The following is a 19,951-nucleotide window of genomic DNA, read 5'->3' on the forward strand; positions in this document are numbered from 1 at the left end:
AGTTATTCCAAACTGACATGCGAGCCCACAGATCAAACTTTAAAAACTTGTCAAAATTTTAGCTGATTTTTTCTAACAATTCTTTGGGGTGGCCACATCTTCCTCTTACACTCTTGTCTAAAGTCAGTGTCTCTGTGCCCCATCTTTCCTCAGAGAGCTCTTCTGAATACAGTTCACTTGATTGCTTTGTGACCACTTCTGACAGGCTCAAGAAAAGTTATGATGATGTGAATTTTGTGAACATGCCATTGTTGTTAGAATGGGAGTGATGTTTTCTTGCACACATCTATATCCTAAGTAGAAGTGGAACTGATTGCTTTGCTTCTGAGCCTTGAATATTCCTTACTCTCTTATAAGCTTAACCACACATTTAAAAGAATGCTTGTTGGTACTTTATCTAGAGCTTCTAGATGTTCTGATTTGGGAACATATTCTAGGCTATCCGCTTCACCACACTGCCAAAAGCCTAGTTAATCCATACAGTTTTAAATCAAACATTTCAGACCTTTATTACAGTGGAGTATGTGAATATCTTCTTTGTTTTAGAGTCTTGCAAGGATTGTAAATTAAAATATCCATAAATTATCCTTTGTATCATCCAAATGCCTAAAGTCAGAAAACAATATTCAAGTATTTCTGTGATAACGGTGGTCCCGTTATCACAGAAATAAAAGATTTTCTAATTAAGAAATTCAGAAGTTCCAGCTCATTTTTATCTTAGGCAGGATAAAAATAACATGATTGAATGACTAAGAAGCACATGTGAGAACACTGGTCTCCACTAGAATTTAGCTTACTGAAAGGGAATATTTTTAGATCTATTAAGAATATTAGCTTATGTAACCTTTTATAAATGCCCAGAAAAAACTATATTTGCAGCCAGTGTTTCCACTGAATTTACTACTATTGTCTAATAATTAATGATGTTACTCTATTTTGTCCTTAAACACAAATGGATATACATAAAAAGATATAACACAGACATTATTTTCAAAATGCATTGTGATCAATGTATTTTTATTTTTCAGCTGTAAACCATAGAAGAAAGAGTCATTTTATACCATCTGTCCATGCTCTCTAATTCCTTTGGTTAATACTACTTCTTTTTTTCTTAGTGAACTGGAAGAATAAGTTACACAATTTTATGCTTCCTATCCCGCAAAAACTCCTCATAAGGTCAATTCTGACCCTGATGATTTTTCTCCATCAATCTGACATTATAGGAATAACTTCACTTTCTTCTTCACCTTACTTCACATCAGAGTGTCCTTCAATGCTAAGCCTGTCAGTAGAGTCCTACTCTACTGCGGGCCCTTTATGACCTGTAGGGAGTTGGAACATCATGTTCTGAAGCATCATGTTCTGCTTATTATGTACAACTGTGTTGCCTTTACAAAATCCTTGTGCTTTTTTCAGAACTTAACTTTTAACTTATCTCAGAAAACATCACCTAGAGTGAGGAAGACAGGTACTTTTATTTTTGAACTGCAAACCAAAGGAAAAAGCAATTTGTATCATCTGTTTGTGCTCTTTAATTCTTTTAGTTAAGACTATTTCTTTTTTCCTTGGTGCACTATAAGAATAAATTATATAATCGTATGCTTCAACAAAATATCATAGTCAAAACACTGAATTTTTTAAGCCTAGATTTTCTCAACTGTCAAATGAGAATAAATACATGGTGTGGAGTTGTTATAAGAGGTTTAAAAGGATGTGTCTAAAGCACTGAGCACAGGGCCTGGCCCACAGGAAGGGTTCCTCACATTATTATTATCGGTTATTCACATATCCGTGCTACTTGAAATAGACCTTAAAAAGTAAGTAAAGCTTTTAGTAACAAATATATTTATTTACATAGTAAAGGCTATCTATAAAGATTTTAAAATAAACTTTTAAAAATCTACCTCTATTCAGTAGATATAAAATGCTCAAATAATCACATTGGGAAAAACATAATATAATAAAAGTTAGGAACTAATGAATATTTTCAGAATCAAAAGATTCGTAGACCACATCTACTGATCTCAAATGATTAAGTTTCATATTGATGAATTATGTCTCTTTTATCCTTTCCCTATTTTATATCTTTCTCCCACTCCTCCCCCCAAAACGGTCTCTCTAGAAACGTAAGTCAGCATTATATCACTCCACTGATATCCTGTTTTTACTTCTCATCCAAAAATGCCATTAGTGGATCAAGTGTCACTGGTCTTTCAGGTAGACACTTATTGTCTCAGAATATCAAGCTCAATCAATGCTCATTTTAAAATTATTTTTGAGTGCCTGTTTTTGCCAAGCACTGTTCTAGATTCTGGGGATACAGTGATAAATTAGACTGACAAGGCTTCTGCCCTTATGGAAGAAAGAGAAAAGAAGGGTAGGTGATGAGGTCAGAAAGCTAGTCAGGGCCATTTTAGGGCATGGTAAGGAGTTTTACTCTATCTGAAATGGGAAGTTACTTGTATTACTTTCCTGTGGTTGGTATAATAAATTAGCACAAACTGAGTGGCTTAGAACAACAGAAATGTATTCTCTCACAGTTCTGGAGGCCATTAGTCCTAAATCAGTATCACTCAGCCAAAATCAAAGTGTTGGCAAGGACACACTCCCTCCAGAGGCACTAGGTACAATCAGTTACTTGCCTCTTCCAGCTTCTGGTAGTTGCTGGCATTCCTTGGCTGGTGGCCTCATCACAGCAATCTCTGCCTCTGCCTTCACACTGCCTTCTCCTCCATGTCTGGGTCAAATCTCCCTCAGCTTTCCTCTTATAGGGATACATCTGATGGCATTTAGGGCCCACCCAGATAATCCAGGATAATCTCCCTGTCTCAAGATCCTTAACCACATCTACAAAACCTCTTTTTCTAAATAAGGTAACATTTACAGGTTCCAGGGATTAGGACCTGATATCTTTGGGAGGCCACTGTTCTGCCTACCACACCACTTTAGTAGTTTTCATTCAAGAAGAAAAGATATGACTGATCTCTCTGAAAGATCTTTAAGAGATCTCACTGAAGAAAAAAATTAACTATGTGAGATGATGGAGGTATTAATTAATTTGATTGGGGTAAGCATTTCACGATGTATACATATATTAAATCATCACACTGTACGCTTTAAATATATACAATTTTATTCATCTCAGTAATGCGTAAATTGATGCTAAATAAATAAATAAATGAACGATCTCTCTGGCTGAATGGGCTCCAGGGAGCAAAGGGGAAGCAACAGGTCCAGTAAGGAGGCCTCTTGCAATAACCACAAGAGAGATGACTCAGGCTGAGGAACTAAAATTATATATTACATATTTGTTGCAGTCACGATGAGCTAATGAAGAGGTTGTATAGCAGTTAAGAGAGAGGACCCAGGAGTCAGACTCCCTATTCAAACCTAATTATACCACTTGCTAGCACTGTGACTTTGGGCAAGTTACTCACCTAAGCTGCTTCTTCCTCAATCAAGTGACCCTTACAGAACTGCCATGAGCATTCAGAGAGATAAAAATGTGTAAAATGTTTGACAGAGTACAGTGCCTGGCACATTGTAAGACCTCAGTAAATGACCTACAGTTATTTTTATCTCTTCCTGACGTTGCACATTTTTTAATAGACAATTTTACGCCTTATTTTGGTTCCCAAAATAAGTGAAAAAACAATAACAGCATTCAATAACTCAACAGGTAGAGACTTTTTTTTTTGCACTTCATTTATAAAGGAGTCACTGATATTACATGGTTAATTATATCATTACTATTTCACATTTTATAAAGGACGACAGTATTTTAGAAATTTATCCTGACAAAACAAATTCTTTCATTTCTAGACAACCAGAAGTTCAAGTCAAATCTAACATCCAATATTAATTCAACTTAATATACTGTGGAAAGAATTCAAACTTAATCAATAAAGACCAGAGAAAAAACCTGTTTTCTTTTTCAAAAGATACCCTAGGATTAAATCATATAAAATAGATATAACTACTACAGTTGTTCCTTGAACAATGCAGTTTAGGGGAGTCAACCCACCACGCAGTGGGAAATCCACATATAACTTTACAGTCGGCCCTCCCTCCATATCCCAGGTTCCGTAACCACAGATTTAACCAACTTCTGATCGTGTAGTACAATGGTACATGTGTATTGAAAAAGTCCAAGCACAGATGGGCCCAACCAGTTCAAACCTGTGCTGTTCAAGAGTCAACTGTATATTCAGAAGTGTCTCATATCTAGAATTAGATAGAGAATTTAAATTGGAGGTCAAAATATTTCCTTTCTGGACTCTTATTTAAATTAACCTTGAGATGAGTGATCTAACTGCACTATCCTTTGTCATCCACTTAGATATAACTTAGAAAGTAAACTGAAGAAATACTGTGGGTTAGCTCAGTTCTAATCCTGCCTCTCTTTCTGCCACTTTTTAACCTTAAATTCCTTCATCTCTAAAACAGTGAAAATAGCAACCTATTTTTTAAACCATTTTTCAGTCAATTCATTATTGTAAATATAAAATACAAATAAAAAAACCCCACAAAAACAGAATCAAAAACATCTTGTTTGGTGAATTTTTATAATACATAAGCCCAGAAATATCTCCATCACTTTATCTGATGTTCTTTAAGGTAAAGAGAAGGTACAGCAGGAGTTCTAAAAGCGGCTTATACTACTGTTATAAATATGGAAAGAATCTGGGCAATGATTAACTTCTTACATAAAATAATTATTATTCATGTCTTTAAAGTCTCTAAAAATAAACCATTCACTGAAGGTTAGCACTGGAGCGTATTCAAACTATTTTTCCCCATCGATTTAATAAATTATCAACCAAGACACTCAAAACCAGCAGAACCATACGGAAGCTCAAGCCAGAAATAATCTGGAAGTCATCCCTCGCTTTCCACATCTGATCCATTATGTAGTCCATTCTCTCCCAATAAATGCATCTTGGATGTATCCACCACTCTATTGTCCTCATTAGCCGCCCTCATGCTGCAGCTTCCCAACTCCTGCTCCAATCCACCCTCCACACAATTAGCAAATGATCATTGTAGCATGTCCGTGAGATAAGTCACCGCCCTGCTTAAAGTCTTCAGTGGCTCTCCACTGTCCTAGGAAAGAGCAACACTTGCATATGCTCCGTCACTGTCCTCTCTTCGATTCACAACCCACCCCCACCCACTGGACTCCAACCACGCTTACCTCTCGCAGTTCCACCAAACTCTTCCTGCTCTCTCTGCCTGGACCACTCATTCCTGACTACTCAAATGGCTGTTTCCTCCTATCCCTTCAGTTTTCAGTTCCTCAAAGATGTGTCCTTGTCCTTAACCTCCCAAAGCATAGTCAGTGTCCTCCCACTTTCCCAACTCCCCCAATGGCCCCCTTACTTGATCCTGTTCTTTACACTCACTCACTTGTTTAATGTCTGTTTCCCCCTCTGGAAACGTCCTTGGGGGTGAGTTCTCTGTTTTGTTCACCTCTGTTTTCTCAGTGCTTAGAACCTGGCACACGGGAGGTACTCAGTAAATTTTTATGAATGAATGAATGAGAAGGCCGTTATCACTAAATGCTCATTTTGAGACACAAGATTGCTTTTTTTATAAAATTAGCTAAGAAATTATGGCCATGGCAAGAGTGAATAAAGTGGCTATGTGCAATTTTTGTCATACCTTTATCAGTTGGAAGTAACCACTCACAGAAGCAAGGCAGAATAAAAGAAGGTTCTGTGAGTACCAACAAGTCTTAATAGTATCTGAATACTATGATTTTAAATGATTTGCTCATAGGTTTTAGAATTTGATGTGGGATTGCTTAAATGTTTAGCTGCCTACATTTTGTATTAAACCCTCTATAAAAGTCATTATTATTGCCCCCATAAAGAAGTGTTTCCCATTTGCTTAATTCTTCAGCATTTTTACATAAATCAGAATCACACAATTAAATACTCTCCTATGCTTGTTCTTTAATTGTTTTCCATAGTCTTTATGTCTTCCTGACATAGAATCTAATCTGGGGCTGTTTTCTACCTTTTTTAGTACAGGGCAAAATAAATGAGAAACCTACATAAATAGCTGCTACTAAGATTTTCTTAGTATGTATTCATTAGTATACATTTTCTTTACATCCCTTTCTTCAGTTAATCTTCTGCATTATGAATTAAACTTAATAACTTTAAAAGCTTAATAAAATCTTGCCCTCTCTAACTCAGTTATATAGTTTCTGCAGAGACATTTGGTTCTTTGTATAAATATGCTCTATATGTGAGTATATAATATCCTTTATACATTCCCATGAGATCAAGATTTCTCAGGAGTTATTATTTAGTTAACTTTACTGTGAACTCATTAGCAAAGGATTTTTTTCAAAATAAGTTAGAGACCACCTAAAGCTCACTACTGTCTACCCTTCATCTTTTACTCTTGCTTTATGAAACTTTTAACTTGCAGTACGCGGCCTGGGGTCTGGATTTAGCCTGCTCAACACAGAGTGTACACCGTGCTCAATATTTTTAGCTTTAAATTTCATTTGCTTATGTACAATAACTCCTTAGTTAAGACGACCTAACCACCTGTTCCCTTCTACTACTGTTTAACTGGTACTCCCAGGTGACATGCTAACAAGCTTAGGTCAGTTAATATCGCTTCAGTTGAATGTGAAATTAAACCTAGACTGTGTAGACTTAATTCCATTGAAATTATGGAATGATTTGGGAAAAACAGAAATGAAAACGCTTCATTCACTTTTGAATCACACGTGATACTAAAATAAACATCTTCTCAATTCACCACTGTAATCAGTAAAAAAAAAAAAAAAAAAAAATCCGTATCGCCTGCATAGAAATGTGGACATCTTATAAAAATAACGTGGTATATCCCTGATCTACGTCACTGGAAACATGCCATATATGCCTAAAAATAAAACCCAAGGACACACTAATAATTACAGTATTTTAAACACATATAAATTAATTCAAAAATTATAAAAAAGTTAAAACAAACAGAAAGCCAAAGCAAAGTCTACAAAACTCACTATTAGCAAACAGAATCCCCGTTAGTAGGTAACCTCCCTGACCCCATTAGTATTGTAAGCTCCCTGAAGACACAAAGACATCATCTGTTCTGTTCATTCAAGTTCTAATAAAGAACAGCACTTTGCATATGGTACAAATAAATAATAAATAGCATGTATTTAATATTATATATTAATAATGAGTAAATATTAAATAGTCAGAGAAAAGAAAGTTCTAGTAGATCAAATATTTTGTTTATGGCAGGAAAACTAATTCTGAAGGAATTTAGGAAGCAATTAAATATAAAACTAAAACTGCAATGGCCACAATTCAATCTTTAGCAGGCACCACGGTGATTATTAGGACTATCAGTTAAACTATATTATAAATGTTCTAGAAATACTATTAATATGTATTTAAGTCAACAGAATACCAAATAAGATAGCTATGATTTTATAAGACTAAGATTTTTTTTGAGCTACTGAAAACATTATAATGTCTCTACTGAGAAAATGATTAACGAAATCTTTACAGTTTAAGATCTAGATTTCTCCATTTCCATCAGCTAATTTCCTTAAATATTTTCAACATAATTCAAAATGTTTATCATAATACTTCCTCCACTCAAGGATTAGGTACAAAAGATCAGCCATCAAAAGCTCTGAAAATTTCTCCTGACAATGACAACGTACTACTGGGAAAAAAACGGTGAATTCAAATCTTATTTCACAGCAACTTACTCTGACTTTTGGCAAGATTCTCCGAAGTGTCTCAGCAGGGTTCTGTCGCATCAGAAATGGAAGATTTGCAATCACGCTTGTTCCCTGGATATCTTGACCAGCACTTACAAAGAAAACACAAATTTAAAATTTGTAACTATAAATTTGTAATTATAATTTACATTACAAAAAGCAGGGATTAACTTCAAAACAACTGCTTTTTAATAACGAACACTCAGACTTCTGACAGTTTTAAACTTTAAACACATCACCTAGATATACAAATAAAGCCAGAACTGAAATTTCTGGCTTTTTAAGTCAATCTTATAACAAAGGCATGAAGATATTAATTATGCTTATGCTAAAACAAGATTCTCTATCTACACACACATCTTGCCGAAGTCTAAAAATTTTGAGACCATTATTAGTTACTTTAAAATTCTACCTTATTTTTTCCTGTGACCTGCCAGTTTGCTATACTTTATAAAAATATAAATGATAAGTTTCATTATGGTAAAATATTAATAATCATAACAACAGCAGGGACAGCAACAAAATCAACTACAGCAGAATCACACAACTTTCTTCTAGGACAATGAAACTACCTATTGCACTAGATTGAGTCGCCAGAAACTTAATGATATAGTCTATATTCTTAAAAGTCAGTAGGGTATATTTATATGGTACCTTTTTGACAGAATATTCATTAGGTCACTAAGGTTTTACCAAAATAATCTGTGATACTCTAGTGGCCTAAATACCTCAGAAAAAGTGTTCTGATTCTTCCAAAAAACCACTTCCATGCAAACAAATTATTTGTTTTTAAAACATAAGCTAACCAACGTAAGTGGTGCAAGTACTTGAAATATATATAAAAGATGCTAGTAAATGTGGCACCGCCTCAGAGGGGAATTCCACCTACCCTTAACTGATACCAATTTAAATGTTAATTACTGATGCCGTAATATTTATTTACCTTAACTAAAATTATTTTTACTTAACTCTTCAAATGGAATTATTTATTATAGGTATATAAGACTTTAACATGGTTTTTTAAAGAATTTTTAAAGTATTATATTTACCTGCTTCAGAGTTTTATAAGTTCTGTTAATAAGCAGCATGTTCTGATTAAATGAAGCTGCCCTGCTGTGAAAAAAGGCTTTTTCCCTGCTGCAGTATGATAGGCTGTGAAATACAGGTCAGCACAATCATTCCACTATTCTCATCGCTCTCTAAGTGAATACTTTAAAAGACAAAATCAAGAAGGAAAAGAGAAGGGAGGGAAACAGGAGACCCATGCCAAGGTGAGGAGAAGATCAAAAGAGGGAAATTAAAACTGCATATAAGGTACTACTTGTAGTGGATTGAATGGTGGCCCCCCCCCCAAAAAAAATGGCTACACCCTAATCCTGGAAATTGTGAATGTTATCTTAATTTGAAAAAGGATCTTAAAGAGAAATGTAAATCAAAACTAGAATGAGGTATCACCTCACACTGTTAGAACGGACATCATCAGAAAATCTACAAACAGTAAATGCTGGAGAGGGTGTGGAGAAAAGGGAACCCTCTTGCACTGTTAGTGGGAATGTAAATTGATACTGGGCACATACCCAGAGAAAACCACAATTCAAAAAGACACATGCACCCCAATGTTCGCTGCAGCACTATTTACAATAGCCAGGACATGGAAGCAACCTAAAATGCCCATCGACAGATGAATGGATAAAGAAGATGTGGCACATATATACAATGGAATATTACTCAGCCATAAAAAGTAACAAAATTGGGTCATTTGTAGAGGTGTAGATGGACCTAGAGACTGTCATACAGAGTGAAGGAAGTCAGAAAGAGAAAAACAAATATCGTATATTAACGCATATATGTGGAACCTAGAAAAATGGTACAGATGAACCAGTTTGCAAGGCAGAAATAGAGACACAGATGTAGAGAACAAATGTATGGACACCAAGGGGGGAAAGCGGCAGGGGGGTGGGGTGGTGGTGTGATGAATTGGGAGATTGGGATTGACATGTGTACGCTAATATGTATAAAATGGATGACTAATAAGAACCTGCTGCATAAAAAAATAATAAAATTTTTTTAAAAAAGGATCTTGAGATAAAGAGATCATCATGGATTATCCCAGTAGGCTATAAACCCAATAACAAGTGCCCTTAAAAGAGACATTCGGGGGAAAAGACAGAACAGGAGGCAATTTGACCACAAAGCAGAGACTGGAGTGATGCTGCCACAGCCAGAGAATGCTGACAACCACCAGAAGCTGAAAGAGACAAACAGATTCTCCCCTAGAGCCCTGCTGATGCCTTGATTTCGACTCAGTGGATACTGATTTCAGACTTTTGACTTCCAGAACTGTGACAGAATACATTTCTGTTGTTTTAAGCCATCCAGTTTGTGGTAATTTACTGCAGCACCACAGGAAACAAATACACTACTAAAGAACTAAAAGAGAAGAGAAATATCTGAAAAAGTAATGTTTCATATGACAATGACTGGCCCAAAGTAGAGGTTTAGTAAATGTCTCTTAAAAGGATGGATGAATGGATAGCTCACTGCATGAACTGATGTCAGGAATATTTAATATGAATTCGGAATTTTTTATTCACTAACTTCGCAATTAGTTAAAAAATATGATCACTAATACCTCATAGATGTGAAGACAAAATATTTCATGGGAAAAAAAGCAGAAAACAAAAAATTAAATGGCAGATTTAAGACCCTAAATATCAATAGTTACATTAAAGTTAAAAATCTAACTACATCAATTAAAAGACAGGGACTGGCAGAGTGGATTAAAGAATATTACTCAACTGAATGCAGCCATAAGAAACTAATTTCAAATACAACAGTATCAGCAGGTTGAAAGTAAAGGACAGAAAATGATATATCACAGAAATACAAATCAAAAGAAAGCAGCTGTGACCATATTAATGTCAGATAAAGTGGACCTCATTGTAAAGAAAATCACCAGAGACAGACAAGGACATTATATAATGATAAAAGAGGAAGTCCACCGAGAAGACATAGCAATTCTGAATGTGTATACACCAAATACAACTGCAAAAAACAAAAACAAAAAAAACCTGACAGTCCTAAAAGGAGAAGTTGTCTAGACAAATACACAGGTAGGTGGAGACTTCCACACCCCTCTCTCAACAACGGATGGAAGTAGACAGAAAATCAAGGATAGAGAACTCAACAACGCCATCAACCAATAATATCTAATTAACATTTATAGAATACTCCATCCAACAACAGTAGAATACACATTCTTCTCAAGTTCCCAAAGAATATATACCGTGAAAAACCACATCCTGGGCCATAAAAAAGTCCTCAACAAATCATACAAAGAGTTTTCTCTGACCACAGTGGAATCAAACTAGCAATCAATAATAAAAAGATAACAGAAAGCTCTCTAAATTCTTGGAAATGAAATAACATACTTCTACATAATAAATGGGTCAAAGAGGAACATTTTTTAAAATACATTGAATTGAGTGAAAATGAAGCACAAAATTATAAAACTTTCTGGAACACAGCTGAAGCATTTCAGAGAGAGAAATTTATAACAATAAATGCATACATTTATGAAAGGGAAGAGGAAAAAATCTCAAATCATTAATTTAACTTTCCACCTTAAGAGCTAGAAGAACAAATTAGTCACAATGCAAGCAGAGGAAGGAGATAATAAAGAGCAGAAATTAATGAAATAAAAACAGAAAACAATAGAAAAAAATAAATGAAACAAACACCCGGTTCTTTTAAAGGATCAATAAAATTGACTAACTTTTAGCAAGACTGACAGAGTAAAAATGAGAGAAGACACAAATTACCAATATCAGGATTGAAACAGGAGATATCACTATAGCCCCTGCAGACATCGAAAGGATAATAAGAGAATGCTGTGAATAATTCTACACACATAAAATTGAAAACATAGACAAAATGGACCAATTCCTCAAAAAACACAAACTGCCACAACTCACCCTCTACGAAATACATCATTTGAAAAATCCTACAATTATTAAGGAAACTGAATTCATATTTTAAAACTCCTGAAAAAAATCTCAAGGTCCAGATAGTTTCACTGAAGAATTCTACCAAACATGTAACGAAGAGTTAACACCATGCTACACAATCTCTTCCAGAAAACAGAAGAGAACACTTCCTAAATCATTTATGAAGCTATTATTACACTGATAACAAAACCTGGAAAGACTGTAAAATATACATACATATGTACATAGTAAAAAAAATATATATATATATACACATATATACATGCACATATACGTGTGTATATGTGTGTATATACACAAACAACACACACACACACACACACACAACAATATCCCTCATGAATATATATGCAAAAATTCTTAACAGGGACTCCCCTGGCAGTCCAGTGGTTAGAACTTCACGCTTCCACTGCAGGGGGCACAGGTTCAATTCACGGTCAGGGAACTAAGATCCCACAAGCCACGTGGCCAAAAATAAACAAATAAATGTTCAATATCAAGGAAAAAACAAACACAATCAAAAAATGGGCAGAAGACCTAAATAGACATTTCTCCAAAGAAGATATACAGATTGCCAACAAACACATGAAAGGATGCTCAACATCTGTAATCGTTAGAGAAATGCAAATCAAAACTACAATGAGATATCATCTCACACTGGTCAGAATGGCCATCATCAAAAAATCTAGAAACAATAAATGCTGGAGAGGGTGTGGAGAAAAGGGAACCCTCTTGCACTGTTAGTGGGAATGTAAATTGATACAGCCACTATGGAGAACAGTATGGAGGTTCCTTAAAAAACTAAAAAAGAACTACCATACGACCCAGCAATTCCAGTACTGGGCATATACCCTGAGAAAACCATAATTCAAAAAGAGTCATGTACCACAACGTTCACTGCAGCTCTATTTACAATAGCCAGGACATGGAAGCAACCTAAGTGTCCATCATCGGATGAATGGATAAAGAAGATGTGGAACATATATACAATGGAATATTACTCAGCCATAAAAAGAAATGAAATTGAGTTGTTTGTAGTGAGGTGGATGGACCTAGAGTCTGTCATATAGAGTGAAGTAAGTCAGAAAGAGATAGACAAATACCATATGCTAACACATATATATGGAATCTAAAGAAAAAAATGGTTATGAAGAACCTAGGGGTAGGACAGGAATAAAAATGCAGATGTAGAGAATGGACTTGAGGACACGGGGAGGGGGAAGGGTAAGCTGAGACAAAGTGAGAGAGTGGCATGGACTTATATATACTACCAAATGTAAAACAGATAGCTAGTGGGAAGCAGCCGCATAGCACAGGGAGATCAGCTCAGTGCTTTGTGACCACCTAGAGGGGTGGGATAGGGAGGGTGGGAGGGAGATACAAGAGGGAGGAGTATGGGTATATATGTATATGTATAGCTGATTCACTTTGTTATACAGCAGAAACTAACACACCATTGTAAAGCAATTATACTCCAATAAAGATGTTAAAAAAAAAAAAATGGGCAGAAGACCTAAATAGACATTTCTCTAAAGAAGACATACAGATGGCCAAGAGGCACATGAAAAGATGCTCAACATCACTAATTATTAGAAAAATGCAAATCAAAACTACAATGAGGTATCACCTCACACCGGTTAGAAGGGGCATCATCAGAAAATCTACAAACGACAAATGTTGGAGAGGGTGTGGAGAAAAGGGAACCCTTTTGCACTGTTGGTGGAAATGTAAATTGATACAGCCACTATGGAGAACAGTATGGAGGTTCCTCAAAAAACTAAAAATCAAATTACCATATGACCCAGCAATCCCACTACTGGGCATATACCCAGAGAAAACCATAATTCAAAAAGACACATGCGCTCCAATGTTCACTGCAGCACTATTTATAATAGCCAGGTCATGGAAGCAACCTAAATGTCCATCAACAGACAAATGGATAAAGAAGATATGGTACATATATACAATGGAATATTACTCAGCCATAAGAAAGAATGAAATTTGGTCCTTTGTAGAGACTTGGATGGACCTACTCTGTCACACAGAGTGAAGTGAGTCAGAAAGAGAAAAACAAATATCGTATGTTAACGCATATATGTGGATTCTAGAAAAATGGTGCAGATGAATCGGTTTGCAAGGCAGAAACAGACACAGATGTAGAGAACAAACCTATGGACACCAAGGGCAGAAGCGGGGGGTGGGATGAATTGGGAGTTGGGACTGACATGTATACACTAATATGTATAAAATAAATAACTAATGAGAACCTGCCATATAGCACAGGGAACTCCACTTCACTGTAGAGTAGAAACACAATATTGTAAAACAACTATACCCCAATAAAAAATTAATTAATTTTTAAAAAAAGAACTGTTTTCCCAGTCTCTGCATGTATGGAGGATGGAAGCCCGGCTGTGTGCGGCAAGGAGCAGCCCTGGGAGGCTTCAAAAAAAAAAAATCCTTAACAGAATATTAGCAAATAAAATATAGTAATATGTTAAAGGAAGAATTATACACCATGACCAAATAAGATTTACTCCAGGGATGCAAGGCTAGTTCAATACTCAAAATCAGTGTAATCCATCATATTACCAGGTTAAAGAAGAAAAATATCACATGATCATATCAATGCAGAAAAACATTTGACAAAATTCAACACATGAACACTGAAATTACAAATACAATATCATTTACAATCACTCAAAAAATGAAATACTAACAAAATTACAGGACTCACATGCTGAAAACACAATGTTAATGAAAGAAATCAAAGGAGACATAATTAATTAGAAAAACCTACTACGCTCATAGATTGGGAAATTCAGCATAATAAAGATGTCAATTCTCCCAAATTGGTGTACAGGTTTAACACAATTCCTGTCAAAATCCCAACAAGATTTTTGGGAGGTAGACAATATTTTTCTAAAATTTATATGGAAAAGCAACAAAACTAGAATAGGTGAAACAATTTTTAAAAAGAAGAATAAAGTGGGAAGAATTTATCTACTCAATTTTAAGACTTATTATATAGCTACATTAACCAAGACTGCATGGTACCGGCAGAGAGATAGACACATAAATCTATGCCACAGAAGAGAGAACCCAGAAATAGACCTCCACAAATATGTATACTCCACAAGCATGCACGGCTGATTTTTGACAGAGGTTCAAAAGCAATTCAGTGGAGCAAAGACAGCCTTTTCAGCAAGTGGTGCTAGAGCAACAGGACACCCATAGGCAAAAAAAACCTCCAAAAAAAAAAACCAAAACCAAAAAAACCCTTGACCTAATTCTCACGTTAACTCAAAATGATTCTATAAAATGTAAAACTATATAATTTTTTAAAAACATAGGAGAAAATCTAAATCTAGGGTTAGGCAAAGAGTTCTTAAACTTGACACCAAAAGCAGGATCAATAAAAGGAAAAACTGATAAATTGGACTTCATCAAAATTAAAAACTTTTGTACTGTGAAAGACTTTGTTAAGAGGATGAAAAGACAAGCAAGCCATAGAGGAGGAGAAATATTTGCAAACTACGTGTCTAACAAAGGTGCAGTATCTAGAATATAAAAAAAACCTTCAAACTCAGCAGTAAAAAAGCACACAATCCAATTAGAAACTGGGCAAAAGGAATGAAGAGACTCTTTATTGACTGTAAATAAGCACACGAAAAAGATGTTTAACATTGTTAACTATAAGGTAAATGTAAAGTCAAAGCACAGTGAAATATCACTATATACTTACCAGGATAAAAAATGAAACAAAAAATAATTCCACCACCAAATGCAAAGAAACTAAATCACTCATTCATCGATGGTGCAAATGCAAACTGGTACAGCCACTCTAGAAAAATGTTGGCAATTTCTTAGAAAACTAAACATGCAACCAGCAATTGTACTCTTGGGCATTTATCCCAAAGAAATGAAAACTTACGTTCACACAAAAACCTGTGGATGAATGTTTAGAGCAGCTTTATTTGAACCAAAAACTGTAAACAACCTATAAGTCCTTAAATGGGTGAATGGTTAAACAAACTGTAGTCCATACATACCACAGAATGCTACCCAGCAGTGAAAAGGAACAAAATATTGACACATGCAACAACCTGATGAATCTCTAGAGAATTATGCTGAGTGAAACATTAGCCAACCCCAAAAGGTTACATACTGTATGATTCCATTTATATAACATTCTTGAAATGACAAAATTATACAAATGGAAAACAGATTAAGTGATTTCCAGAGGATGGGTGTGGGGCAGGAGGGAAAAAGACATGACTACTTAAGTTTAACATGAGGGATCCTGGGGTGATGGAAAGCCTACCTATCTTGATTGTATCAATGTCCATATTCTGGTTGTGTATCATACTATAGTTTTTTAAATGTTATTATAGGGGTGTTGGGCTGCACCCCACAGGCCCACAAGCCTTGTAGTTGCCCAGCCTCAAGACGGAAGAAAAGCCCAGAGACAGCGACAGAGACATCAATGATTTACTGGATAAGGGATCTTACTCATCCGAAACAAACAGTCATTGAGCAACACCCCACCACATACAGCAGATGGCAGGCAGGGCATGGCAGCAATCTTCGCTACTCCAGGGAGAAGGAGGGTACCAGTTATAGGGGAAATTGATGTCAGGTTGGCTCATCAGTTACCAAGGAAACCAGAAGCTGGGGCAAGTCCCTCACAGCCCCTCAGGTTAACTACCATCACAAGGGCAGATGTTTCCCTTTATTAAAACTAGGGGGTGGAGCCATTCTGGCTTAAGGATTAGAACAATCACAGCTGGGGCAGGGGGAAGCAGGGTCATGTGAGTAGGGTATAGGTGAAGCAGGGACTGGTTGGGCGGGGGGATGTACAAAGAGCAAGAGAACAGCCATGTGGCCTGGCCTGACCATACAAGGGGGAAACTGGATAAAGGGTACATGGCTATCTCTGTATTATTTCTTACAACTGTCTATGAATCTATAATTATCTCCAAATAAAAAGTTTATTTTTTAAAGATCAATGTGACAAAATTTTTTTATAACACATATGAACATATCAATAGATGCAGAAATCTGACAAATCCAACATTCATTCATGATTTAAAACTATCAACAAACTAGAAATAGAGGGGAACTTCTTCAACCAGATAAAGGGCATCTATGAAAAACTTACCGCTAACATCATACTTAAACGTGAAAGAGTGAATGCTTTCTCCCTAATCACGAACAGGGCAAGAATGTTCACCATTACTACTTCTACTCAACATTGTGTTAAAGGTTTGAGCCAGTGTAATAGGCAATAAAAAGAAACAAAAGACTTACAGATTGGAAAGGAATAGGTTAAACTGTAATGTACAAAATAGCTAGTAGAACTGATAAGTCAGTGTGGCAGGATACAAGGACAATATATAAGTCAATTGTATTTCTATATACTAGAAAAAAATCGTAAATAGTGATTTTAAAAGCAATCTAGTTTAGATTAACATAAGATTATGAAATACGTTTGGAAAATTTGGTAAAAGATGTGCAAGATCTGTAGACCAAAAACTACAAAACGTGTTGAGAAAAATAAAAAAGACCTAAATATATGGAGAGAGATTTAGCACTCGAGGATGAAAGACTCAACACTGTAAAGAATACTGTACTCCCAAACTGAAGTACAGACTCAACATGATCCCAATTTAAATCCCAATAGGCTTTCTGTAGAAATGAATGAGTTTACTCTAAAATTTGTATGGAAATGCAAAGGAACTAGAAAAGCGGAAACAAATTGAAAAACGATGAAGGTGCAGGGCTAATACAACCTGATTTCGAGACTTACTATAGAGTTACAATAAACAAGATAGTGTGGCAGTGGCACAAGACAGACGTATAGATCAATGGAAAAGGACGGAGAGAGTAGAGGGTGCAGAAACAGACCCAAACATAAATGGGCAACTGATTTTTGACAAAGGTGACAAGACAATTCAATGAAGAAATGATCATCTTTTCAACAAATGGTACTGGAACAAATGGAAAGCCATATGCAAAACACAATGAATCTTTCCCCAACCTGAACCAACAGACAAAAATTAACTCAAAATGAATCACGGGCCTGAATGTAAGAGCCAACACTATAAAACTTCTAGAGGAAAACTTAGCAGAAATTCTTAGTGGCCTTGGGTTTGACAAATATTTCTTAAATAGGACAAAAAAGATATAAATTCTAACCAAAAAAAGTCAAAAATGAATTTAATCAAAATTAAAAACATTTGTTTTTCAAAGGCACTGTTACAGAAACAAAAAGGCAAGCCATACCCAAGACATATATCCAACAAACAATTTGCATCTAGAATACATAAAGAACTCAAATTAAATAATAATAAGAACATCCAATATAAAATGGACAAAAGATTTCAAAACTTCATCAAAGAAAAATAGACAAATGGCAAATAAACATATGAAAAAGATGCTCAACAAAATTCATCATTAGGTAAATTCAAATTTTAATGACAATAAGATACCACTACACATCCACTAGAATGACTAAAATTTATAAAGATTGAACACACCAAATGTAGGCAAGGATGAGGCACTCTCACACACCACTGGTGGAAATGTAAAATGGTACAACCAGTTTGGGAAGGTTTGACAATTTCTTAAAAGGTACACATACACCTACCAAACAACCCGGACATTCCACTCACAGATATTTACCTAAGAGAAATGAAAGAATATGTACACAGAAACACCTCAACACGATATTCATCATAGTTTTGCTTGTAATAGACAAAAATTGGAAATGTCCCAAATGTTCACTAACAGGTGGACAGATAACCAAACTGTGATATAGTATACAGTGCAATATAGTGCTAGTAGTATACAGTGGAATACTACTAGCAGTAAAAAGGAATGAACTACTGATATGCATGACAACATGGGTGAATTTCAAAATAATTATGCTAATAAAAGAAGCCATACTAGGGCTTCCCTGGTGGTGCGGTGGTTGGGAGTCCGCCTGCCAATGCAGAGGACACGGGTTAGGCATCCTATTTTGAACAGTACAAAAGAAAAGGGGGGGGGACTCTATTGGAATTAGAAAAGGTATCCTGAACCACACCTCCTTATAAGGGTTATGAAACGAATTTCACATAAATATGAGACATATACAAGGTCCATGATCAAATTCCATATAGTTATTTTTTTAAAAAAAGAGACTAAGGACTGAACTAATATTCTTAAAGATAATGAAAGACAGACAAGCCCACAAAATAGCTAATTATAACACACTATTTTTCCACAAGCAAAGGAAAAAAAATTAAGAAAATGTATAAGATTGGGCTTCCCTGGTGGCGCAGTGGTTGGGAGTCCGCCTGCCGATGCAGGGGACACGGGTTTGTGCCCCAGTCCGGGAAGATCCCACATGCCGTGGAGCGGCTGGGCCTGTGAGCCACGGTCACTGAGCCTGCGCACGTCCGGAGCCTGTGCTCCGCAACGGGAGAGGCCACAACAGTGAGAGGCCCACATACCGCAAAAAAAAAAAAAAAAAGAAAGAAAAGAAAATGTATAAGACATAGGAAAAAACCACATGAATCATAATTATGAAAGCTCAGAAATAAGGTGATAAAACATAAGAATTGAAAGAAAATATCTTGAAAAGATTAAACTATAGAGAACACAAGGGTGAATAAATAAAATAGATAATGCCTTAAGAAAAATAAAAGGTGAAGAGAATAAAAATTGTAAATTAAACAAGAATAAAAAGATTTGAGAGAAAGTGATATATAAGACAGGCAAAGAAAGTCCAACATACTTTTAACAGGAGTCCCTAAAGAAGCAACCAAAGCAAGGGAACCATCCAAAAAAATTACTTGAAATGAAAAAAGATTCAAAAGGGCACACTGCGTACCTGAGAAAATCGATCCAGCATAACTAACACTGAAATATATTAAAGGGCTTTTAAAAAAATCCTTCGGGCATCCAAGAAAATGAGCAAGTTACTTAGTAATAGAAAAAAATACATGGACTGTCATTAGACTTTGACAGCTATAAGATGTTAGAAAAGCAAATAATAGTCTATTGGTGGCACTGCTTACTATAAAAAGGACATGAAAAAATATAAAAAGAAAGTACAGCTAAATTGTAATCACCGTAATCTCTATCAAACATAAAATCTAAACTTAATTTCTATAATCAATATATGTCTGGCCCTTTTCCCACCAAG

The 19,951-nt window shown here is 35.5% G+C and overlaps 1 protein-coding gene across 4 annotated transcripts in view; it reads right to left on the reverse strand.

The window, feature by feature from the left end:
• Positions 1 to 19,951, reverse strand: part of PPP4R4 (protein phosphatase 4 regulatory subunit 4) — a 119,846-nt gene that overhangs the window by 71,648 nt on the left and 28,247 nt on the right. For all 4 annotated transcript variants that reach the window (XM_079912133.1, XM_079912132.1, XM_079912137.1 and 1 more), the window contains exon 3: positions 7,742 to 7,844. In XM_079912133.1, coding sequence (XP_079768259.1) covers positions 7,742 to 7,844 — 103 coding nt within the window. The remainder of the gene's footprint in view (positions 1 to 7,741; positions 7,845 to 19,951) is intronic.

This window comes from Stenella coeruleoalba, assembly GCF_951394435.1.
Source record: "Stenella coeruleoalba genome assembly, chromosome: 2".
NCBI lineage: Eukaryota > Metazoa > Chordata > Mammalia > Artiodactyla > Delphinidae > Stenella > Stenella coeruleoalba.